The sequence below is a fragment of the Rosa rugosa genome, chromosome 1 (genome assembly GCF_958449725.1).
Source record: "Rosa rugosa chromosome 1, drRosRugo1.1, whole genome shotgun sequence".
NCBI lineage: Eukaryota > Viridiplantae > Streptophyta > Magnoliopsida > Rosales > Rosaceae > Rosa > Rosa rugosa.
The window spans coordinates 47198498-47216747 of NC_084820.1; the positions used below are offsets into that span (position 1 = coordinate 47198498).

The 18250-nt window shown below is 40.7% G+C and overlaps 1 protein-coding gene across 1 annotated transcript; it reads left to right on the forward strand.

Annotated features, from left to right (window-relative positions):
- Window positions 1–82: 82 nt before the first annotated feature.
- On the forward strand, window positions 83–4223 carry LOC133725151 (plastidic ATP/ADP-transporter). The gene is made up of 5 exons (XM_062152284.1): window positions 83–1242; window positions 1878–2132; window positions 2741–2884; window positions 2992–3339; window positions 3574–4223. Exons 1-5 carry the CDS (start codon window positions 487–489, stop codon window positions 3907–3909), a joined length of 1839 nt encoding a protein of 612 aa, XP_062008268.1. The 5' UTR covers window positions 83–486; the 3' UTR covers window positions 3910–4223.
- The last annotated feature ends 14027 nt before the right edge of the window (window positions 4224–18250 follow it).

Here is an 18250-nt window from a genome sequence, read left to right on the forward strand (position 1 = left end):
GCGAACTTGTGGGATGCTTTTCCGACTACCCCGACTGCGCCATACTTCAAATTTGCCTCCAGTCACGCTCTCATTTCCATCTGTGTGTGTTTGGGGCCACGAACACATCACAGTTTAAACCAACTTGCTCTGCACTTTCTTAAACCCATCTTCCCCATTAAATTTTTGATTCTGGAAACAAAAGAGATTAAAATTTTCTCTCTTTTTCATTTGAAAGCTTACTACTTTGATCTTGTGTGTTGGGTTTGTGTTTTTTTTTACCCCAGTAGAGATATTTGTATCCATTCTTACCCCTCACACCCTTTCACACCTTCGCACCTTTCACACCTTTCTGAGAGAGAGATATATAAAAGATCTTGACTCACCCTATCTCTCCTTATTAGTATTTCCCCCACTTCCCTTATCTGTGTCTCTCTTAAATCTCTTCATGTTCTCCTCTTGATAAAACCTACCTCTGGGTTTTGTTGAAGGGACCTAAAGAGAGACATGGAGGCTGTTCTACAAACCAGAGGGCTCCTCTCTCTGCCCCCAAATCCCAAGGCCAGGTATTCACAGCCTTCTCTGGGCTTAAAGCAACGAGCTTTCTCCACAAAACCCAAAACCCCAACTGGGTTATCTCTTTCCTCCTCTAATGGGTTCCAGAAATTTCAAACCTTTGCCCCCAAAACTCATGGCTTTGGCGCAAAAGAGAAGAACTTGTTCGTCTGCAGAGCTGAGGCTGCTGCTGCTGCGGCTGATGGGTTTGGTGAAATTGAGGAGCGCAAGTTCTTGGGGATTGGGACTTCAACCCTCAAGAAGATTGTACCACTTGGGTTGATGTTCTTTTGTATTCTTTTCAATTACACAATCCTGAGGGATACGAAAGATGTGTTGGTTGTAACAGCTAAAGGGAGTAGTGCAGAGATTATACCATTCTTGAAGACTTGGGTGAATTTGCCCATGGCTGTTGGCTTCATGCTCTTGTACACAAAGTTGTCGAATGTTTTGTCAAAGAAGGCTCTCTTCTACACTGTTATTCTTCCATTCATCGCCTTTTTCGGGGCTTTCGGGTTCATCTTGTATCCCATGAGCAGCTACATCCACCCTGAAGCGCTTGCTGATAGTCTTCTCAACACTCTTGGCCCTAGATTCCTTGGTCCACTTGCAATCCTGAGGATTTGGAGCTTTTGTTTGTTCTATGTCATGGCTGAATTGTGGGGGAGTGTGGTCGTTTCTGTGCTTTTCTGGGGGTTTGCCAATCAGGTATAACTTTGTCCTATGATTCATTTCTACTAATCTTATCGCATCAATGATATATGATTATTTCGTGCCATGCCATATACATCCCCTAGTTTCTTTGTTTTCATTCTTACTTTTGGTACATCTATTGTTCATTGTGTGTGTGTCTGTGTGTGTGTGTATATATATATATAATTCCTTATAAATGAAAATTGTTGTAGAAACAATTCATTTGTGTGGGCTGCTCAGAAATGGAAGCGGAATGTGTTCTTAGGATCAAATTGGAGTCTTGATATTATTTGGTTTCTTGATTGCGTATGCTCTGCTTTTTATCCTTCGAAATTAAGCAGAAACTATAAGTCATCTCTGTTTTAGCACAGCGTATAGGCCAACTGGCCAAGAACCAACTTTGGTGGTTTGATGTTTCGAAGTGCTGGCTTATTAAGCATTTAGTGTAACTTGTGATTCATATGGATATTAATTTTTCTTGTAACATATATCAGTAATATCACAGTTAGTTTGCAACCCCCATCGACCTGTTTGCCAAGAATTTGGATTATTACAGAATACACAAAACGATTTCAACAGTTTCCCACACAACTTTTTGTGGCCTGCTTCCCAATGTTTTGCATACTTAATGTTAGACGTGTTTTGTGCAGATAACTACCGTTGACGAAGCAAAAAGGTTTTACCCTCTTTTTGGACTTGGGGCCAATATTGCCCTCATTTTCTCAGGCAGAACAGTAAAGTATTTCTCTAATTTGAGGAAAAATTTGGGTCCTGGAGTTGATGGTTGGGCCCTTTCCTTAAAGGGGATGATGAGCATTGTGGTGATGATGGGCTTTGCAATCTGCGGTCTATACTGGTGGACAAATGCCTATGCTCCTCTTCCCACCCGCAGCAAGAAGAAGAAGGTAATCTACTGCTACAAGACTACTTGTTTACACATTTCAGTTGTGTTGATACATAGGCTGTCTGATTCTGTTCATTTTGGTCCTAAGTCCCAACTTTTCACATTAGTCTGCTCTGTTTATTGCCTGATTACTGTTTATCACAGCACCACCTGTTTACATGTTATTTGGAAATTGAAAAAGTAGCATTATAGTATTTAAAATCCTTTACATATTGTGGTAATCTTTAAAGCTTCTTGGATTCCTTGCCAATGTTTTTATAATGGGCTGTTTTTCTGTTTACTAAGTTTGGATGTTCGTTAACATGGTGCTTAATGAATCCAAAATGATTGGAAGGCCATTTTTGTTTTCTTATGTATGGGTAATAGCTCTTATGGCCATGATATTAATGGAACTGTCATATCACTTGTATGATTTGTAGCAATTATCCCCAACACTAATTTATCAAACCTATCCTGATGAAATTCCAAAACATGGAACTATCGTGAAGAAAACTTATGATTTTTGAATTGCCACATATTGTACTTAGTTGACAGGCTAGTGCATATTTTTATGATCCTTAGTTGAATATGAGGCATAGCATTTTTTTCTAATCTTCAATTTCTTTACAGGAAAAGCCCAAAATGGGGACAATGGAGAGTTTGAAGTTTTTGGTGTCTTCACCATACATCAGAGATCTTGCCACTTTGGTGGTTGCATATGGTATTAGTATCAACCTTGTTGAGGTTACATGGAAGTCCAAGCTCAAAGCTCAGGTAAACTTTAGCTAGAGTACTTGATATTTGCCTGTCCTTAACAACTGAAAAAGGATTGAATTGCTAATTGATACTTCACTGCTGTTGTTACCTTGTGTACTGTGCAGTTTCCAAGCCCGAATGAGTACTCTTCTTTTATGGGTGACTTCTCAACTGCCACCGGAATAGCGACTTTCACAATGATGTTGCTCAGCCAATTTATATTCGAAAAATATGGATGGGGAGTTGCTGCGAAGATCACACCTACTGTACTACTTCTGACCGGAGTTGGTTTCTTCTCTCTGATATTGTTTGGTGGCCCACTTTCACCAGCTATTGCAAGCTTAGGGATGACTCCTCTTCTGGCAGCTGTATATGTGGGTGCGTTGCAAAACATTTTCAGCAAGAGTGCCAAGTACAGTTTGTTTGACCCGTGCAAAGAAATGGCATACATTCCCTTGGATGAAGACACTAAGGTTTGAGCACTTTACTTGGAATTCAAGGTTTTAGAACTCCGCCATTAAATAGTTTCAGTCATGCCTTCTTCTTTTTATTTATTAATTGTCATCTGTTAAGACATCATCATTAGATGAAAGCTTTAGCTCGGCAAATGCTTATAGTCGTCTTTGAAAAAGAGTTTCGAGTTTTCCAGTTTAATTTTTAACTTGAGACCTCTTTTGTTCATACTGGCTATTGAATTCTTGCTCCAGGTTAAAGGAAAGGCAGCCATTGATGTTGTCTGCAACCCATTGGGGAAGTCTGGTGGTGCTCTTATTCAGCAGTTTATGATTTTAACATTCGGGTCACTTGCAAACTCAACTCCTTACCTTGGAGGAGTACTTCTGGTGATTGTTCTCGCATGGCTTGGAGCAGCCAGGTCTCTTGACACCCAGTTCACTGCATTGCGACGGGAGGAAGAACTTGAAAAGGAGATGGAAAGAGCGAATGTTAAGATCCCGGTTGTGTCTGAAGGAAGTGAAAACGGTTCTCTTGCGACCGAGCCATTGCTGAACCCAGCACTCGGAGACTCAACCAGCAGTGCTTAAGCGTCACTTCACCTCCCTGCAACATACAAGTCTCCTGTTCGTTGGCCAAAACAGGAAGAATAAGTGGTTGATGAGAAGCAGCAAATCAGCAATGCTAGGTGATTACTGGTGGTAGGATAGTTGTTACTTTGCTTGAAAAAATAAGCATAAGATTGTGACTCCCTTTTATGGCCAGCTTTTTTGTTTCCATAGATATTTGAATTAGTCCTGTTTAGTCCGAGTTCCCATATTTTGTAGAATTAAAATTAAATTTACAATTGGAATAAACTTGATTAGTTTATTTTTATAAAAAAAATCTATGCATGTCTTGGTTCTTTTTTTTTTTTTTTTTTTTTTTTTTAAAAAAAAACCCCACCCCATTCCCACCCTTGATGGGGCTCGAACTTCTGACCTCTTATATATGAGACCAAAGCCTTAAAAAAATCTATGCATGTCTTGATTCTTATTTCAAAGAAAAATCTTACATTGCGAGGCCAAGTCATTGTTATGTTCATGAGTTCGCTATTTTCCTGATTATATGGTCTGGTTGAGGCCAACGATGCTGTTTTAGTGAGTGGATTGAGTAAACTAAAGGCTCAATTCCATAAAAATCTGTAAATTGATGTTCCCCTTTCGGGTACTTGAGTCTTGGGACCAGCAGACTTTGAATCTGGAGTTTTGCTTCACAGCTTCGGCAGCTCCAAATTATATGGTAACTTATGTGAGTGGTCTAAATTGGCCAAGAGCTCAAGCTAACCCAAAATTGATTTAAAGGCTAATTACATTCTTCAACCTAAATCAAAGCCGTCTAACAAGATCTGCTAAAATGGATAGTCTCAGATCCATTGAAATTGGAACTTTGAACAATTGCAGTCTCTTGTAACTTAGTGTTGGGAACGGTTCTCTTGCAACCTACTCTTGTTAGACGTGGCATTGCTAAATCCCGAGTCTATTTTATCTTTTCCAAAGAAATTTCATTCAAATAAACTGCAATTATATATCGATTGCAATTACAACATCCACTAAGGGATTACAACTAACAACAAACATTAATAAACTAAAACTAAATATCTTTGCTCGAAAGAGTAGAGACCGACATGTCAATGGATTCAATGACGATGATAAAATTGGGCAATTGAACAAGCCAAATTGATCAAAATAGTCAACAATAACTGGGATACGTACAAAATATTCCGGGATCTCATGATCACATCAATGCAAGCTCATAATTTCACGTATGGCCTTAAGCGCGCAAAAAGTTGAGTTCTATTGACAACACACTAGATAACCAAATCTAGGCATGCACCGAAATTACAACAACCCTAACTCGAAAGAGTATGAACTTATTTGTGATCTGAACACAAATCCAAAATCTAAAGACAACTAAAAACTTCAAACAAACAATAACTATAAACTGAAAAGAAGCCACTACCTTATTATATATGTCTGCCATCAAATCCAAGGACTGAAAAATCGAAAAAATCGGCGAAATTTCGCCGAAAATTTCGTTTTTTTCAAGGCCCGATATATCCACACCATACCATCACAATTTCGGCCGATATTTTCGATATTTCCCGATATATCCCGATAGATTCGAAATATCTCCCAGAATTGAGAAAATTCCGGAACATTCCATCCCCTCTCACATGCAAAGTTAACATCTGTGGGCCCAGCACGTGGTGGATGAGTGGTTAGCTTGAAATTCAAGCCAAAAAGCCAACAACAACAGCAAGGATCGAATCTTGGTCTTCCCATTACCCTTTGAGAGGGTTTGCCAACTCGGCTGGACAAGCTTTTGTGTGTTAATCACAACATTCTGATATATATTCATTTACTATCTAACACTCAATTACTATCTTGAATTATTTTTTACTAAATGTTCAAAAATTTGACAACAACATTTCAAATTATAACTTCTATAAATAGTTGAAAATAATCTTCATACCTTCCACCAAAGAAAACTACTAGTTCCTTTCTTCACTTCTCATGGATACTACTTCTTCACTCTAAAATCTTAGTGTTAATTTCATTACCATTTAGTTCTTATTATTTATTTTATAGTTCTAATTAATGACATTTAGTCATTTATTGCTTTTACTTTTTGGTGTCTTAAATTAATACATTCCTACATTATCTCAATATACTCCTACATTATATAGGAGATTAGTAAAGTATTGAGATATTAACAAAAATAAGTTAATCCAGCAGTTATCAGCGATTCAGCATTTACCGTTTCATCTTAAATTAATTACTATATAACAAGGTTTATTCAAGGTTTTCTTTCTATATATAATAGACAATTGATAAAATAAACATATCTAAAAGTTTCACTTAAAATTTCCATGTTTTTCTTCAAATTTCCATCATTTTTCTTAATTATTTACCGAAATCGATATATCCTCGATATTTCCGTCGAAATTTCCGTTTCCGGGACCATCGAAATTTCCTCGAAACTCGATATTTTGGTCCTTGATCAAATCGGAACATGTCACAGGTAACGATTTGTAGATTCAACCACTCGTCGCCACGCCGATTTGCACCACATAGATCACGATATGCACTTGCTGATCCACCAATCACCAATGATTCCCCTAACTATTTCATACAAATCACGAAATGCACTTGCAGATTCACCGATATCAATAGCTCCCTATTCGACTTCTCACTCTCCATTTGCAAATCACCTTAGAGAGTAACTGCATCAAACTGATACCACATTTCAAAAGGATGGTCCGCCCAACAATGCAAAAAAGTGTCACTGAACAGGAAGAAAGGAGGGAGGAGGCTAGACTTTTTCTTTCCCGAGTCTATTTCCATGTAATCGTTTTCTTTTGAGCCTTTGTACCAATAAAAAAAATAAAAATTCAAAGTGGAATATAGTAAAACAAACCTAGTGACGTTATCGTAATTACATGATAAACAAATTGGGTAATTGTGTCATTTGAAAAGGAAACTATAAACGCAACTTGAGGCATAAAACCCTAAAGAGTAAACAAAAAGGGTTTTTGTCTATTTACCCCATTTCTAGGGCCCCATTAAGTTTTCTTAATTCTCTCTTACCCAATACACTCTAAGGAAGTCTTCCCTAATACCCCATTAAGATTTTTTGTTTGTTTTTTTGTTTTAATACCATTTTACCCCTCACCCCTTTGTTTACTTAGAGAAAGAGAGAGAGAGAGAGAGAAACCATAGGAGACTTCACCGGAATCCGGTCACCGGAATCCAGCCAACTTTCGTCGGATTCCGGTCACCGGCCGCCGCCCACCGGATTTTTCTGAAAACCTCTATTGCCCCCAATAGACATCTATTTCCCCCCAATAGACGTCTATTGCCTCCCAATAGAACTTTCGGTTTATTAGCCCCCAATAGACGTCTATTGCCCCCCAATAGAACTTTCAATCTCCGGAATGGGAACTAATCTTCATAAAATTAGATAAATAAAACTTTGATTAAGCAAAAAAATGAGTAGATTACATCCATTCAAATGTCTATTGCTCCCCAATAGACGTATATTGCCCCCCAATAGACGTCTATTGGGGAGCACTAGAATATTATTTTTTTTGTTTTCTTTCCTTTCGGGCCTTCTGTTGCAAAACAGAAGTAGCACCATTTTGATTTGCCCCCCAATACAACTTTTTTTTTTCCTTTCCTTCTCAGATTTCTTCCCACAGTTTACAAAAAAAAAAAATTATTTGGACACCCAAGACCAAAGCACCCTCAGGCGACAAACCTGCCGGCGACGGACTTGGTGGGCTACTGCTCGATGAGAACATCGCCGGCGACTCTGACGGAGTTTCAGACGAAGGAATGCTCGAGGAAGATGGGGTTTGCCGCAATCTCGGGAGTCTCTGCAACTGGCGGAGTCCCAGATGGGCTTGACTTCGGAGCGGCGACGATCATCAGAGAGGGAGAAGACGACCAAAAATGAGACCCCAAACCCTCACCAAGCACCAATCCAACCCACCGTTCAAAACAATCAAAACCCAGTTCGTCGTCTCCGACTCTGACTCTGACTCCGAGTCCGCCACCATCAAAATCACCCCAAGATGTTCAAAGCTCGTTCACTTTCTGGTTCTACATCACAATCCTAGTCTCCATCATAATTTGTTCACAATCACAATCACAATCTTCATTTTATATAGCCAGGACAAGCTCGATCTCGGCGAAGACGGAGATCAATCTCGGCGAAGAAGGAGATTACTCTTCTAATCTCAATCGAAATCGCAGGCGTTGGCTTCTGGAGGAGATAGAGAGAGAGAGCAGATCGTCGGAGGTCGCATCTAGAGGAGGCCGCCGGTGGCCGCGCCGGCGATGATAGAGTTCCACGGGTCGGCACTTTCTGGAAGAGAGAGAGAAGATCGCAGCTGCAAATGGAGGAGAGAGACAGAGTGGGAATGTTGGTAATTTTTTAATTTTTTTGAGGGTAAAATAGTCATTTGCTGTTAGATTGTGTGTGTGGGAATAAAAATCTGTTGCTGGGGGAAGTGGGATAATTATTGCTTATTTTGGTGCTTTTGGTCAAGGACCCAAACAAAAAACACCCTCTTGAATCTTGATCCCTCTGAAACCTAGTAAACTGATTCAGGTACAAGATGTTACACTAGTGTCAAAAACAGGGAGTAAACGTTGACAACTTTTCATTGGAGAACCTGACATCAATTTTTTTTTGTTGGCTTAATTTTGAAAGTCCTCATCTTCCAACTTATGCTCGAGAGATCATAGGTTGAATGCTCACTTCAACAGTGGCGTAGCTAGAAATTTTATTTAGGAGAGTCAAAACATAAATAACTATTACATTGGAAAAAAAAAAAAAAAAAGTTTGATAGCTCCATGTAAAATCTTTCTGTATTAATAGAAATTGAAAAAGGAATGTATCAAACATTAAAACCGGAAAGTAAAGAGATAAAATTATGCATTTAATTAGACCAATGGTAAAGCTGAAAAAAACATATATTATTGCCATTTGTTAGGACTTAATTAGGAGGGTCATTATAGTATTATATGTTTTACAGAAACGGTACTTGAGAGAAAGTTGCTGTGTATTCTCATTGATAATAGGGGCCTCTTTATATAGAGGATTACAATGCATAGAATCTGAATTGTATAAGGAAAGGTAATTATACATTGAATGAATATCTCTAAGATTCTCCGAGATTATCTCTAATTAAAACCCTATTACCACTAGGTCAAGTAACCTAGAGTTTGGGCCAGACACAAAATAGAGATTTACTTGAACACTCCCCCTTGTGTCGCCTAAACGTGGTGCTCATCTCGTTGCCTCGTCAAAAACCTTGCCGAGTAACAAAAACCATGTGGGACAAAAATAACCTCGGTCGAAGGAGAAAAAAAGTACAACACACCTTTCACATTTCAAGATCAACATGTAGACATCCCCCCCTGATGTTTGCGTCTCCCCCTGATGACTACGATCCTCGGAGTTCAGATAACTTTCGCAAGCCAATGCTTTCCATATGTTTCTCGAACTTGGATTTGGGCAATGACTTAGTGAACAAGTCTGCCACATTGTCCTTAGATCAAACTTGGTTCACTTTGATCTTGAGGAGCTTCAGTTGTTGCTGATTGTAGAAGAATTTGGGCGATATGTGCTTGGTGTTGTATCCTTTGATGTAGCCTTGCTTCATTTGTTCAATGCAATGTTCAATGCAAGAAGTATTATCCTCATAAATGCTTTGTGGTAGACTCCAGACCACAATTACTTCGAACATGAGTAACTATGGATCGAAGCCATATACATTCATGAATTGCTTCATGAAGAGCAATAATCTCTGCATGGTTTGAAGAAGTAGCGACTAAGGTCTGTTTGGTAGACCTCCAAGATATCGTGGTCTTACCCATGGTGAATACATAACCAGTTTGGGAACAACCTTTGTGTGGGTCAGAGAGATACCCAGCATCAGCAAAACCTTCAAAAACACTTATGTCGTTTTGGGACAGGGAGAGGGAACGCAGACCACTGTGTATGGCGTCCCTGACATATGATGGTTTCGAATCCATCATCTCTCTGTAGGGATAAAACAAGCCCATATCACTGGTACCACTTAGGTATCGAAAGATATCTTTAACACCAGTCCAATGGCGTCGTGTTGGCACAGAGCTATATCTAGCTAACAAGTTCACAGCGAATGAGATGTCTGGTCTAGTGCATTGAGCTAAGTACAATAATGTGCCTATTGCACTTAGGTAGGGCACTTCTGCCTCTAGCATTTCTTCATCGTCATCTCTTGGACGAAATGGATCATTCTTCGGATCAAGACTACAGACGACCATTGGGGTGCTTGAAGGCTTAATCTTGTCAGTATTGAAACGCCTAAGCATCTTTTGGGTATAAGCTGATTGATGAATCAGGATACCATCTTCACGGTGCTCAAGTTCCAAACCGAGGAAAAACCGTGTTTTCCCAAGATCTTTCATCTCAAACTCGGATTTCAAGTATTCAGTGGTTTCCCCTAACTCTTTATGGGTGCCAATTATGTTCATGTCATCAACATAAACTGCTACTATTGCAAATCCAGAACTTATTCTTTTTATGAACACACATGGGCATAGTTCATTGTTGACATATCCCTTACCAATCAAGTAGTCACTTAGACAATTATACCACATCCGTCCGGATTGATTCAATCCATATAGTGAGCGTTTCAACCTTATGGAAAACGCGCTCTATGGTTTAGAGCCACTTGATTTAGGTAGCTGGAGTCCATCTGGGACCTTCATGTATATCTTTATATTTAGATCCCCATATAGATACGCAGTAACCACATCCATAAGTTGCATGTTCAGTGTTTCAGAAACTACCAAACTGACAAGGTAGCGGAACGTAATGACGTCCATTACGAGAGAATAGGTCTCCTCGTAGTCGATTCCAGGGCGTTGTGAGAAGCCTCGCGCCATAAGGCGAGCTTTGTACCTTACAATCTCATTTCTCTCATTACGGTTTCTAACGAATACCCATTTATGACCAACAGGTTTGGTATTGGGCGGTATTGGCACAACTTTTCCAAATACCTTTCTTTTCGTTATAGAATGAAGTTCTGCCTGCATCGCATCTTTCCATTTTGGCCAATCAACTCTACGTTGGCATTCATCAATGGAGCGTGGTTCGATGTCATCGGTCTCAATAATCTCACGCGCTACTGAATACACAAATACATCATCAATGATGATGGAGTTTCTTTCCCACGTCCCATGTACACTAGTGTAATTTACAGAGATCTCTACATTCTTAGGGATAGTTTCTGACATTGAGGCGTCCCCTAATGACGTCTCTTGGACATAGCCATAATCCGGAACATTCTCATGAGACAGATTTTGAGTATCGATGATCAAAGGATTTGTTTGTGCCTTATTCGCTCTCTTTCTAGGGCGAGAATCCTTCGAACTAACCGGTCTACCGCGCTTCCTTGCAGGACCTGCGGCCATAGATGCCACATCACTGCCAATATTGGCAGTGGCGCCATCTCATAGTACCTCAGGAGCGGCGTTACGTCCAGTATTTGGGACGTCAATCATTGTAGGCACGTTTGCAGCAGGTATATGTGATCTCGTCACTTTGTCAACATCAAAAAACGCATCAGGCAGAGTGTCTGCTATGTTTTGGAGCTCGATTATTCTTCGCATTTGAAGTTTGGACTGTGCGGTACGGGGATCGAGATGAGACATAGTGGGGACAGACCACGACAATTCCAGTCCTTCCTGTTGAACATTCATGTTCTTATCTCCCCCTAACAATGGGAAGACTGTCTCATCAAAGTGACAATCCGCAAATCTAGCGGTAAATATATCGCCTGTCAAGGGTTCCAGGTAGCGGACAATAGTTGGAGCCTCATATCCAACATATACGCCTATTCGTCTTTGGGTACCCATCTTGGTACGCTGTGGCAGCGTGATAGACACATAACTGCACACCCAAATATGTGTATGTGCAAGATATCAGGCTCGTACCCAGTCACTAGTTGTAACGCAGAATAAGATTGGGTGGCAGTGGGTCGTAGACGAATTAGCGTCGCTGCATGCAATATTGCATATCCCCAAGCGGAAACAAGGAGATTGGTTCGCATAACCAATGTCCGTGCTATCATTTATAATTGTTTGATAGCGGCTTCCACAAGACCATTTTGGGTATCAACATGGGGAACTGGAAGCTCTACATCAATCCCTAGTGACATGCAATAGTCATCGAACATTTTTGATGTAAACTCCCCATCATTATCAAGTCGAGTTGACTTAATTGGATGGTCAGGGTAGTGAGCCCGTAGACGGATAATTTGGGCTAGGAGTTTAGCATAAGCAGCATTTCGAGTGGACAACAGCACGACATGTGATCAGCGTGTCGACGCATCAACCAATACCATAAAGTATTTAAACGGTCTGCATGATGGTTGAATTGGTCCACAGATATCCCCTTGGATTCTCTGTAAGAACGGAATGAGTATTTTGGGATCCTTTGTGTAGGACGGTCTCGGTCCTAATTTTCCTAAGGAACAGGCTTTGCAAAATGAGCGAGGGGCCTTAGAAGCAACCAATGAGGATTTTGGTTGGGCTTGAGTGTCTGTAGCGCTATTAGAAGCAAAATGTGTGACTACATCACCCATCACGACATTTGAACCATGGGAAGTGGCATCCATGGCATCATGGTCATGGGGATTAAAATCCATGGCGTTATGGCCATGGGTGGCGCCATTTGTGGCGTTGTCAAATGGGACATTTGCGGCGGTCAAGCTAAGTCCGGGAATCAATCTTTGATTCTTGCTTCATTTTGCTCTAAAGAATGGATGTCCGTGTGAAGTCTTTAATATACGAATCATCATATCACGACCAGGATGTCCTAGTCGGTCATGCCAAAGTCAATATGTGTCTGAATCCAACAGATCTTCTCTTATCACATTATTGGATTCAATTGGTCGAATTGTAGTGACGTAAAGTCCACTAGATTGACACATAAGGTTCTCTAAGATGCGCTTTCGTCCTCAATCATTAGAGGTAATGCAAAGGAACTTTATTCCGTTCTCAGTATGCGTTTCCACATGGAATCCGTTGGCTCTAATATCTTTAAAACTCAATAAGGTTCGATATGCCTTAGGAGCGTAGAGAGCTTCTGCAACATTAATCAAGGTGCCATTTGGCAATAGGAATTGGGCCATTCCATGTCCTTGAACTAGACCTGATGGCCCAGCCATTGTAGTCACAGAGGAAAATGTAGGCAACATCTCCAAGAATAATTGCCTATGATGGAGAATGGTGTGCGTAGTCGCACTATCCGCAAGACATTGTAGTTCTCCAGAATCCTTTAGTAAAAGAAAAGCTCGTAATTGAAAAAAGGAGTCATAAAGAAAAGAACTCAACTTTTATTAATAAGCTAAACGGAATTACATAATTGTTTCTTTAGCCAAAGAAAATCTAATCCAGTAAACTAGCTAATGCAAAACAATGGCAGTTGTCTAACTTCTTTCGGTAACTCCAATGCAAATGTGACCAGATGAGTAGAGAGATGTCGGTGGAGCAAGGCTCGCTTAAGTACCACTAATCTCAAAACCTTCCTAGACATCACATTCACTTTGGGTGAGCCTACTTTGAAGAAAGACTAAACCATTGGCATCTACTACAAAAATATTATGGCAATTGCCTACATATCTTGAAAAATAAAAGGACTTAATCAAAAAATCGCCAGTTTCTTGGCCCTTGAAGTCGTCCACCCTAAGAGCGAGATCGTCACCTTGATCATCTTGCTCCATGTAATGTGCTTCCCTTGCTTCATGATACGCCTTGTATAAGTCTGCAACATTCTGGGATACTCTACATGCTTTGGCCCAATGTCCGGATGATCCACACCGAAGACAAACATCATTATGGTCAGGCTCCCTTGAACGAGGCGCCTTTGGGGCACGATTAGGACGACCATTGTCCTTGGTGGCATCACCACCATAGCCGGAGGCTCTGCCTCTCTCTCTCTTCACACATTGACCTCCACGGTTCCGTGCACGCCTTTCTTGATGGTTTCCTTCCTCTTTAGGGCGAGTATATGGACCAGAACGTCCAGAATTATCTCTACTCTTAGGGTTTCACTCCTTGCGTCCTCCCTTGGGGGCGCGACTATAGTTAGACTCCGTAATAGACTTGGTTCCCACAGGTCTAGAGTTATAGTTCTTTATAAGGATATTGTCGTGCTTCTCAGCTACGTTCATGGCACCAATAAGCTCATGAAACCTTGTGATACGTCCTGCATTCACATCAATCTGATAATTCTTAGCAATCATCAATGCAGAGACGGGGAAGGTAGAGAGAGTCTTCTCGATCAACATCGTATCAGTGATGTTCTTTCCACAGAATTCCATCAAAAATTTGATACGAAGGGCTTCCGAGTTATAGTCAAGTACAAACTTGAAATCACAGAAGCGGAGGCTATGCCATCTCACTTCTAAATCAAGAAGCAGGGAGTCACGAACGTTGCCAAATCGCTGCTCGAGTTCTACCCATAGTTTTCTAGGGCCCTCTTCATTGAGGTACTGACTTTGGAGCGCGTCATTCATGTGCCTTGTTATGAGAATTATGGCTTTAGCTTGATTCGCTTCAAAAGCGGTAGCTTGCTCAACAGTGAGCACGTTCTGACTTGGCTCTTGGATGGTTTCCAGAATTCCATCAGCCTTAAGATTTTGGCGCACATCACAGACCCACCTGTAGTATCCTGCGCCTGTTGTCTCCAGTGGAACAAAGTTCAACTTGTTCAGGTTACTCATCCTGAACAAAAGATTAGAGTTAGTTTCGGAGCGAAAAATGCTACCAGGAAAAACAATAAAATTTCTTAGCGTAGTCACTTCCAAGAAGTTAGGGATTTCTGAGCGTAGTTGCTTCCAAGAAATCCAATTCCAAGAGGGGTTTGGATTAGATCGAAACAATGATGTTTATGGTCGATCGTTTCTTCTCAACAAACTCTAAGTTTGGAGGACTCTACAAGCTCCAAGTTTGGAGTGAGCACGAACCCCCACAGTTCGGCTTTTGGTCTCCCCTATGAAGAAGAAAGGGGGATAGAAGAAGGGAGGTTGCAAGTCCCCGAGAAAAAGAATAAAAACTTCAAAAATGGGAACTTTTAGAAAAAAATACCTTGAAATAGGTCGTCGGAAAATTTGGCCGGAAAAAGTTGTTGGAGATGTCGTCTGAAAAGTGGCCTGAAACTGGCGGCCTGCTGTGGTTGACAGTGGCCGGAGCTGTTTTGGCGGTGGCTGCTGGCGGAGCTGGCAGGGCTTGTGCGAGGCTGCTGTGCGGCCCTTGCAGGGGCTAGGCGAGGGCTGTCGGCAGCGATTGAGGCTTGGGCGAGGGGCACATGAGCTTTGTCGGCAGATGTCGATAGGTGTTCACTACAAAAAAAAATTCAAATTGCCACGGCGCTGTGCCGTCGCGGAAAGTGAAATTGCCGTCGCGAAAGACCAATGGCGACGGCAATTGCGCCGATGTCGTTGGGGGCGTCGCCATTGATATTAGCGACGGCTAATGCACCGTCGCAAGCTTATTAGTGTCTTGCCGTCGCAAGCATTTTGCGACTGAAAAATGCCGTCGCAAATATCTATAGCGACGCCACCGACGGCTACCAAAGCTTTGCGACGGTGAAATTGCCGTCGCAAAATTGTATTTATGAATAAAAAAAAATCTGGCATGCAAATATGCAATGCCAGATTTTTTTTTTTTTTTAATAAAAGCTGTACAAAAAGGAATTAAACATATTGAAAAGGGAATGTTACATTTTGATTTTTCTCATGAATGTTACAAAAGAAATGAAGCTCTTATACAAGAGTTTACAAGATAATACAAGGTACTTTTCTTCCTCTACTTCAAGAAAAGCTTTGCAGGGATCTTCCTCCAGATATGTGTCCGTTTTATATCTACATAGATAAGTGAAGAGAGGGAGGATGAGCATGAGACTTGGGACTACACTTACTGATATGAAAGTTCAGGCAAATTGATATTGAAATCCTCTGATTAATTACTTTCTGAAAGCATAGATCCTAGTGTGGAGAAGTGTACATTTAAGTGAAATTTAGAGTGAAATTTGGAAAAGTGTACATTTGAGTGTAAATTTAGATCAACCAAGTAGATCTACCAAAAGTTTCGACTCACATTTTGGGCAATTTTCAGAATAAACAGCATCCCATATCCTTCTTGCTGATGGACCAGCATAGCTAGTGTAACGTTCAGGGTTCAGTAGAAGGTTCACATATGTTATCTCATCTGCAGATCAGAAGTTAACAGAGTCAATCTCTGAACAACATGATTAAAAATCAGTTATTTACTCCAACAAGAAATTTTTCATTGAGAGAAATGAACACAGAACCATTGAGGCAGTTTTACATTCAGAATTTGTTTGCTACATGTACCATAAACCATGACCTACATTCAATAAATGGTAAGATCCGAAAAAATTTAGCTCTGTCATTTAAAATGCAAGCCTATTGTCTTCATTGGTTTCTGATGTCTCTCATAATATATATAGCATATGCATTCCACACTAAATTATAAATAATGACTTTCGCATCTAAAATTACTTCAGCTAATCAATAAAATCTTTACTAAGGACTAAAACCACAGTTAATACTAGAAAGCATAAGATAAAAGATAATATTCAGTAAATTACCATTATCAGTCTCGTCATCATTTGTCCAAGGGTTATCTGTCTCAATCCAGCCTCTGAAAGCCCTACTGTCTAGAGTGCGGTCAACACACCCCTGCAGCTTGTCATCTTGACAAACCAAACTGTCGGATGGAAGACCACGGTGAAAGGGCCTCTTGAAAGGTTCCGAAAATTCATTTTCCGGGCATTCGTAGACGCTGCAGTCACGCAGGAGGCACATACCATCTTCAGTCCAAAAAGGACAGTCACACCACAGCTTGGCCTATCAAATGAACCAAGTACGTACATAAGCTCCCATAATGTAAACACAGAGACTGACAATCAGAAACATAGCATTATAGGCTTATAGCAAGGCAGTAAGCAAAGTCCAATCAACAAACAAGTCCAGAACACAATCACCACCATACACATCCTCTAAACTAGTCGACAACATAAGACCCCTAGTTGACCAAAAAGGAATCTTTGCAATCTTTGATGCTAAATTGCCAGAACTACGAAACTGGGTCATCCCCATTTTTCTCCTACTTACTACTAAACACAGATTTAGCATCCAATATGCAAACAAATATTCAATTCCCATCCAAAACAGATGCAAAATCATCAAAAGTTCAAACGGATAAGTCAGATACAGAGCAAGGCAGTAAGCTAACTTCAAATTCCAAAACTGGAAAACATTCAAACAGCCAACTATCCAACCTGTCAACAGCTCAATAATACAATTTGATCATAGTAAAACTCGTACATTCATTATTCGAACCAAGAGAAACTGAGAAAGGCAGCGAACAACTTACCAACTTGAAGATTTTTGAATCGAACCAAGAGTCCAAGAGCAAGACCAGTTGACCAAAAGCTCGAGACTTCAATTGAAAACCCAGAAATCCATGATAGAGCGAGAACCCAGATAGATCGATTGAAAAAAATAAACCCAGAAATTCAACTTACCAAATTCCAATATCTTCAACCCAGAAATTCATGAGGGAGTGAGTCAGTCAAGGAGAGCGCCCAGCAGACCCGCCCAGAACGCCTAGGCTCCGCCTAGCCCGACTAGGCGGCCGATTTTCAGCCCACTGCCTAGCTCCATCGACTACTCCAAAATCCGAACGGAACTCAGCCGCCTAGGCCGATTTTTAGAACCTTACTTTGCACTGAGACTCCTTGCGAGGCCGCGATTTCTTCTCCCGCTACAAGGGATGCATGGTTTTGAGCAAACCCAAGATGTCCTTGACATTCATTCTGATTTTCCCCAAAAATCTAGGGTTTTCTTTTTTCGTTGTGAAATTGGATGCACAAAGAATAGTCGTGATAAAGGATGGGGGGGGGGGGGGGAGAGATTGGAGGCTTCTCATTTAGCAAACCAGAGTGAAAGGGGAATTCGCAGTGAAACCCAGCCAACGAAATTGAAGCATGTTAGTTGACTAGAGTTCAACAATAATGGAAAAGGAACGATAGGAGACCAAGAAAATTAATTGAAATACACAAACAAGAATAAGCCCTGGATCTGGATCCAGATCAACCCAATGGCAACCAAGTTCTTCGAAGCTCAATTTGGTGAGTTGGAACAAGAACAGAGAAAAGGATATAGAGGGTTGTGGGAGAAGAGGAGGGTTGAAGAAAATGAGGCTTTTTCGATTCGAAATTAGATTTTCTTAAAAGAATCCCGTAGCATCGTAGCCTTCTTAAGTTCTTACGCGACAACATGTATGTTGCAGTGGCAAACTTTTC